At 38.8% G+C, this 8212-nt stretch overlaps 1 protein-coding gene across 1 annotated transcript; it reads left to right on the plus strand.

Annotated features, from left to right (window-relative positions):
* Positions 1–1567: 1567 nt before the first annotated feature.
* casq2 (calsequestrin 2) lies at positions 1568–6822 on the plus strand. The gene is made up of 11 exons (XM_032568859.1): positions 1568–2099; positions 4105–4189; positions 4301–4401; positions 4517–4628; positions 5185–5258; positions 5335–5465; positions 5575–5620; positions 5714–5768; positions 5982–6082; positions 6165–6239; positions 6315–6822. Exons 1-11 carry the CDS (start codon positions 1863–1865, stop codon positions 6546–6548), a joined length of 1251 nt encoding a protein of 416 aa, XP_032424750.1. The 5' UTR covers positions 1568–1862; the 3' UTR covers positions 6549–6822.
* The last annotated feature ends 1390 nt before the right edge of the window (positions 6823–8212 follow it).

An 8212-nucleotide genomic window follows, 5' to 3' on the forward strand; every position in this document is an offset into this window, starting at 1 on the left:
TAAATAAAGTTTGAAACAGTAAACAGACTTTGCTCTCTTTCAACATCATAAATAAATTAATTCAAAGTAAAAGCATTACCAGTGAAGATATGCTCACCTTTTCCTTTGCTTAAAAATCTTTATGTAATTAATTTCGGGATGTTGTCCTCAAAAGCTTGACAAATGTAGAAGAAAAGCTGAATATTTCTGTCGATGTGTCCTCATCTTCATTATGTTAATCATAACCAGTCAAAATCAGTCAGTCATTTAATCTGGGCAGAACAATTGCTGTTCTCGTTCTGCCCCTACCTACTTAAAACTAAAGTAAGCACACAATCTAACCTTGGTCTACACTACATAAGTTTTCTTTTCAATTATAGTTGCTTATTTCTAAGTTTATCTGTGTTCTTCCATTTGCCTGTCCCTTTACAGTTGACACTCTTGAATTTGCCTATTCTATTCCATTCTATTCTATTTAAGAGATATTCAGATATTATACAGTTTGAAAGTCGTATGTCGAATTATGTTTGGATTTATAGGAAGTTATGTGTATTTTATCCTGCAGAGGGCAGCAGAAGTTCAAATGTCAGCACCTGGAAAGCTTTCATATTTGAGAATATGACTATTGTAAAGAAGACTTTATTGGGCAGTTTGTCTATACAGAAAGTTGATTCAGTCCAGACACAGAGACACACACTCTTTCCTAAGGGCAATTTAGAGAGAAAATTAGCATGAATGTTTTTGTACAGCCGGAGGAAGTCAGAGTCCCCAGTGAGAGCCCCATTCAGACATGGAAAGGACATGCAAACTTCATCGGAAACCAGGATCTTCTTGCTGTAGAGTAACAGCACAACTACCTGTGACACTGTGCAGCCCAACTAAACTCATTTAGTTCAAAGTGTCACTCAGTATACTGTACAATTAAGATGATCTAATGATATAATCCCAGTAGATAAAAAGCTGTTGTGAGTTGTAGACTTTGTGGGGGTCTTCACACTTGGTTTCAACAGGAACAAATGTCCAGCAGCACCTATTGAGTATGGGTATCCAGGTGCTGCCACTAGCTGAGAACAAGGGTATCAAATAAATAAATATTTTTGGACGGACTTTTTTTTTAAGTAACTTTTTTGTGTACATTTGGACTAAAAGAGAGACTAATTGTAAAGCCCAGTTTTGAAAAGCCATTGACGCATCACAACATGCAATAACAATAGAAAAGATCACTATAAAGAAAGGTTAGCTGGGGGTTAGTCGTTTGAACTGTTAGTTAAACACCTGTTAGCAGACTGTCCTGTGAGCTGCCACTTCAGATACACTAACATTTCCTTCAACTGCACTAAAAAAACTCTAACCGCTTCTTCTGAACCTCCTTGTAACTTTGGAGGAGGGGGGTCAGCCTATTCAACATCAAGTCTGTAAATGAAAAATCAGAGAGTGAATACTTTTTTTTTAATACTCCCCCCACTGTCATCCTTTGGTGTTTCCCTTTCTCACTTGCTGTTCTATTTTTATCTTTCAAACAACTGGTCTCCTAAAAATGGGCCTGTCCTGCTCCAGTAGGGGAAGAGAAGCTCGACTATGTATGGTATCCACCCACAGTACATTGCAGGCCTGAGTGAGCTCCTCTCTTCTTTGTGTCCACAGGAAGCCGTGAGGGAGGAATCACGCAGTGGGGAAAGAGTTTCTTAACAAGTTTTGAGATTTCTCTCGGCATGCTAAAAACTTCAGCTGACAGACTTTTGTTTGCCTCCTAAATCCTTCTGCAGAGATTTCTCACTTTCTTCCATCCTTTCCCAGTTCAGTTGTCTGACTTCTCCAGTTGTGCAGCTTCATCTTCTGAAACCAAGTCACGCTCTGTGCGGGTGGATGGTTAGCTGTGGACCATGTTTTCCCTGTGGTTGTTCCTGCTCCCTTGCCTGAGCTTTGTGAGTGTGACGTCGGCTGAGAAGGGCCTGGAGTTCCCTCAGTATGACGGGAAGGACCGGGTTCTCGACATCAATGACAAGAATTACAAGAAGGCCTTGAAGAAGCACAGCATGCTCTGTTTGTTCTACCACGAGAAAGTGCCGGACAATAAAGAGCTGCAGAAACAACACCAGATGACTGAGCTAGTGCTGGAGGTAAAGCATGACAAGGAGGGTAAACATTGGCAAATTGATAAAAGAGAAAGAGGCGAGTGGATGTGATACAGAATTAAATGATATGTGACATATAAAGGTCCATGTTTGTGCTCCAGTAAGCTGGAAACCCACAGATAGGAGATGATTATCTGTGGGTTTTATCTATCTATAAGAGGAATACTCCTGAAGGTCAGTCTGTAGTCTATGAATGCCCAGTTATCCAATAAGATGCATTGCTGTCACTTGAGGTTGTTTCACCCTAATTCACAGCGTCTCCATCCCATAGAAGTATATGAGCTCTTTTCACCCTGTGGCGCTGCTCTGTTCAGAACCAGAGATCTGCAGTATTTAACAGCTAAAGGTCACAACATTCTTGTCTGCAATACAATACCTAAAAAAACCCCAAATCTAATATTATGGCCTCAGTCACAAACTGATTTCCAGATTAAATGGTTCTTAAAGTTTAGCACCAAACGGCCTTGTCTCACAGCACAAAGCGAAAGCAGGGCTCCTCTTTGACCTGTTAGAGGTAATTTGAACTCCTGCTAATAGCTTCCTTGCACAGGTGGGCAGATCAGCTATTATCAGGCAGCCATTAAATCTCATGTAAGGAATTTGTCTAACTGGTATGAGGTGCCCATAGTGACTGCAAGTGTAGTGTCCAAACAGTAATTTAAGACTAAGACAACAAAAATTTAATGACTAGAATACAACAGTCTTTTATGTTTCCATTAGCAGGAAAATGTGCACTATTGCAGAAGGAAAGGGGATAAATTGTAAGAACTTTTTTTTTTTATAAATAAGAAATCAATAAAACAGAAAACTACCATTTAAATAGAAAAATACAATAATCAATGGTAATATCCCAATAAAAAAATGTATTGTCCTTTTAGAAGAAAATAGTTCAAGTTCAATGCTCAAGTAAAAACATCACTCTGCAAATGCTTGAAAACCATTTCATCAGTGTCACAATATCTACGTAAGTATTTTGAATGCTCAACAATTATCTGACCGACTTACCATTGTTGTTTCAGATACTGCAATATCTTAATTTTCTTGACAAAAAGATATTTTGTCCAAACAATTGGACACAATATCAGATTTCAGAGCATATTTCCAGCTTTGAGTCTAACACAATAGTTAGCTTCACCACTTCAGGTGAACACCACCTGAATTTATAGCAAAATTGATTTTTCTAAAAAAAGAAAAATCTATCTGTCCATCCATCCATCCATCCATCCATCCATCCATCCATCCATCCATCCATCCATCCATCCATCCATCCATCCATCCATCCATCCATCCATCCATCCATCCATCCATCCATCCATCCATCCATCCATCCATCCATCCATGTTTACAGGAACCCCAATATTTTTTGCTACCTATCCTGTTTTTCTTTTGTTTTGTTTTTCTGATATTTATTTCAGACACCACAATACAGTTTACATGGAAACTAAATTAAGCCAAATGATTTTTTTTTTTTACCATGTTTGGTGATTTCCAAATGTTGCAAGAAAAGATGTAACAAAAGTCAAATTCTTTTCATGCAGTAGAATAAACATCTGATGAGTTTGTAGAAACTACTAATATTTGGTTAAGAACCGTTCAACGCATTGCAAATTGGAGTTACGTGTGTGTATACATGTGTGTATTGACCCAACTTGAAATCCACCATTTTGCAAGTCCTCCCAGCAGCACTTTACCAGTATGTTCCTTTCTCTGTTGCATGGGGAGGTCAAACACCAAAAAAGCTCCTGTACTACACATGACAAATACCAGAACAATAATATGCTGTATGCTCTGACTGTGGTTATATTTAGAACGAGCCAGACTGAGTGATTATGTAACTATATCTTTCTGCCTCTAGCCTGCAGCACCTGTCATGCTGCCAACCATCTTCTGTGATCTTGGAGCTTTGTTCGGATTTGTTTGTCTTCATACAGAAACTGTGGATCTTTTCTTTCACTTTAACTCTTCCTAATATTTCTTCCTTGACTTTCAGCTTGTTGCTCAGGTCATGGAGGAGAAGAACATTGGGTTTGGGATGGTTGACTCAGTCAAAGATGCAAAAGTTGCAAAGAATCTAGGTGAGAACAGAGGCTTGTCGTCAATAATTTTTTTCTTTATTATAGCAAGATGAATATTATTGAAAATATTTAGCTTTCCTTTTGCTGAAATTGTTTTTCTTTTAATTGCAGGCTTGGAGGAGGAGGGAAGTGTGTATGTTTTTAAAGATGACAGAGTAATTGAGTTTGATGGTTTGCTGTCTGCAAACATTCTGGTGGAGTTCTTGCTGGATGTGAGTAGATTTGTGTCAGAGCATATTTCCAGCTTTGAGTCTAAATCGTGCTGGTCGTAGTTACGAGTCCACACAGGCCACTCTCCAAGCTTTTTGCTTTGGCTTCTCTCTTTAGCTTTTGGAGGAGCCTGTGGAGGTCATAGAGAACGCTCTGGAGCTAAAAGCCTTTGATAGAATGGAGGAGGACATTCGCATTGTTGGCTACTTCAAGAGTGAAGACTCTGAACGTGAGTGCTTTAGTTTGTAAAATGCACAATCTTCTGCTGCCTGATCATCTTGCTTGTTTAGAGGAATTTCAGAGGCATTTCTTTGATTTTGACTGAAGTAAAAATAGATTTTAATCCTCTCATCTCCAGGGATTATTCATAGTTTTGTATTCATACATTGAATTGACAAACAGGACCCCACCCAGTTAAGAAAATCAAAACTACACTTATGTAGTAACTATATTACTGGTCAAAAGCTTTTCTGAGATGAAAGAAATGTGCCTCTTCAAACACCACCACAATTTAAGAGAAATGTAATTTTTTTCTACAAAGTGTTATTTGGCCAAAACAGTAGAAACTGAGTCTAGTATACAATCAGAGCTGTGCTGGAGCTTTATCCCATCTGGCCATCTGTGGGAGAACCGCACTGAGGTCAAAGATGAGCTATTTCCGCTCCCTGATGTGCAAAGGACAAGCCGATCTGTGACTAAAGAAAAGGATACAACAATAAACATGTATTTACTATAATACTTCAGCTCTGAGCTGCGCATACTTTATCTGTCATTTTTGTTTTTAGATTACGAAGCATTTAAAGAGGCTGCAGAGCACTTCCAGCCCTACATTAAATTCTTCGCCACATTTGAAAAATCTGTAAGTGTCAAACAGAGTGTAAAAGGTTGTCATCAGGAATCTGCTATTGTTGGCTGATCTGCCTTTGTTGGTCAAGGTGGCCAAAGAACTGACCCTGAAGCTGAACGAGGTGGACTTCTATGAGCCCTTCATGGAGGAGCCCGTCACCGTCCCAGGAAGGCCACACTCTGAGAAGGAGCTGGTGGACTTCATAACAGAGCACAGGCGGTAAACTGTGGACTTACCTCGATTTATTTCATATTTTAAATTATTTGCAACCGCAATTCTGCATTGTGATATGATGCAATGGGTGATATTGTATTTTCTGTGCCACCAGACCAACTCTGAGAAAGCTGCGTGCAGAAGATATGTTTGAGACCTGGGTCAGAGAGCAGCAAAATTAATAATTTTGCTTTATGTTTTTCTCACAATTTCTTTTAGCAGCTAGTGTTAAACCTTTCTTCTTTTTTTTCCAGGAGGATGACATTGAGGGCATCCACATTGTGGCTTTTGCAGAGGAAGAGGACCCAGGTAAGGTTACATAACATTGTGGAACAGGCTGGTTTATATTATATAAGCTGAATAGTTTAGAGATCTGCATCTTTAAGAACATAAACAATAAAAACAGGCCTGAACTCATATAAAAGAATAGTGACTTAAGCTTGTATATTAAAATATATTTATAAATCGCAATATATATTTTTAAAGAAACTAAACAGTAACAACAAAATTCCTGTTTTCCAGATGGTTATGAGTTCTTAGAGATCCTGAAGGAGGTTGCCAGAGATAACACTCACCTTCCTGACCTCAGCATCATCTGGATCGACCCTGATGACTTCCCCCTGGTGAGCCTTATGCCTCCTACATCAGAGTAACTGTGAGTGCAAAGGCAAAACAATTATATGTTCTCTTTCTGACTCCTTCCAGCTGATTCCTTACTGGGAGAAGACCTTTAAGGTGGATCTGTTCAGACCGCAGATCGGCGTCGTCAATGTTACAGATGTAAGATCCCGAAACCTGACGTTCAGACCAAAACAACATTTTCTGTCACAGTTTAACCTTTTAATGTGAACGCAGGCAGACAGTGTGTGGTTGGAAATGGAGGATGAGGAGGACCTGCCCACGGCTACGCAGCTGGAGGACTGGATCGAAGACGTTCTTTCTGGCAAAGTAAACACTGAAGATGACGACGACGATGATGATGACGACGAAGACAATGAAGATGATGAGGAAGAGGATGAAGACGATGAGGATGATGAAGATGATGACAACGGTGATGACAACAACGATGATGATGATGATGAAGAATAACTAACTGCCTTGAAGCTGGCTCTTCCTCCATCAGTCCTGCTGTACAACTTTGGACTCAAAAATGACTGTATATCATCTGAATCGGTGCCTGCTGATCTTTTTAACTTATTTTAACCTTTAATATTCATCAACACAATTTTTGAACACGTAAATACCTCTTTGATTGGGGTTGAATATAGATATGTGTAAACATGTTCATGAGGGACATGTTTAATGGATATGGATTTGACTCTTCATAATAAATGGTGTTGATGTCAGTTTCTCCTATTGTAAACTGCAGTCTTAATCAATCACTGCAAATTTATCCTTGTAGTCGGTACTTTTGATGTGGTCATTCAGGCTTATGCATTCATCTTTACAGCAGGTGGACAAATCAAGACTTTTTTCTCACCTATTGCAAGTAGTGATCTAATGTTTCTGAAAAACCATACAACTTTTTTAATGCAGCTGATCCACAAAAGATGATTGGTTCAAGCGAGTCCCTTTAAATGTTAAAATGGTGTTCAGATCAGAATTATATACAGTTTTAACCAGAAGTTAAAATACACTGTATAAAACCACACATAATCTGTTGTTACTGTCTGACAATAAATCAAATTAATCTTTTCCTGTTTGGAGTAAAATAGAATCACTAACGTGATTTGTTTTTCTCAAATGATAGATGGTTTGGAAAGGCCAAAATGACATTATGACTTTGTAAGCCTCCAAATTCACTACCTCTGTCTTTAATGGGGATCTAATTGTGAATAATACAGATAGGTGTATTGTAAGCCAGAACGCAAACACACTGCTTCATTTTGTCAAGGAAAAATTAAACAAAATTACGCAAGATAGGAAGAGGATTAAAGAAGTTAAGAGATCAGTACAAATATTTATTTTATTTATTTATTTATTTTACAAACTTTGCCAGAATGGCTGTGTTTTACATGTTTGTTGTATAAAACAGGACAGGGAAGGGCGTGCCGTGGTGGCGTAGGGGTTAGCGCGACCCACATTTGGAGGCCTCAAGTCCTCGACGCGGCGGTCGCGGGTTCGACTCCCGGACCCGGCGACATTTACCGCATGTCTTCCCCCCTCTCCCTCCCCCTTTCCTGTCAGCCTACTTCATAAAAAGGGACACTAGAGCCCACAAAAAGACCCCCTGGAGGGGTTACAAAAAAAAAAAAAAAAAAAAAAAAAAAACAGGACAGGGAAACTGGGGCTCATGACATGTAGTTGCATAAATATGGGAAATCAGTCTCTTTACTCAGGTTTTGTCCATGTTAACATAAACACACACTCGTACAGGTTCTAAAAATGCAGTATATAACCGAGGCACGTGTGTAACACTCCTAAACAAACCTACACTTTCTCTGAACACAGCAACACTTCAAGATATTACAACATCACCAACCTCATAAATAAAAAAAAAACAAACAAAAAAAAAAACAGATCAACTATCCTCACATGTCAAAAGTCAAGGTAGATCCTCAGAATGCTCTTCCAATCTTGGTAGATAGGTGGCAGTAATGTATCAAATGAACCACAAAAGCAATACTGACATTGCTCAGTCAATTTCAAACTCAAATATTCATCTTCATTAATTGCTTTAACAATTGGCAGTTTAAGAATACAAATGGTCCATTTCAAAAATATTTTAAGGAATGTTTTGAATGTTAAACAGG

Source organism: Xiphophorus hellerii, chromosome 7 (assembly GCF_003331165.1).
Source record: "Xiphophorus hellerii strain 12219 chromosome 7, Xiphophorus_hellerii-4.1, whole genome shotgun sequence".
Taxonomy (NCBI): domain Eukaryota; kingdom Metazoa; phylum Chordata; class Actinopteri; order Cyprinodontiformes; family Poeciliidae; genus Xiphophorus; species Xiphophorus hellerii.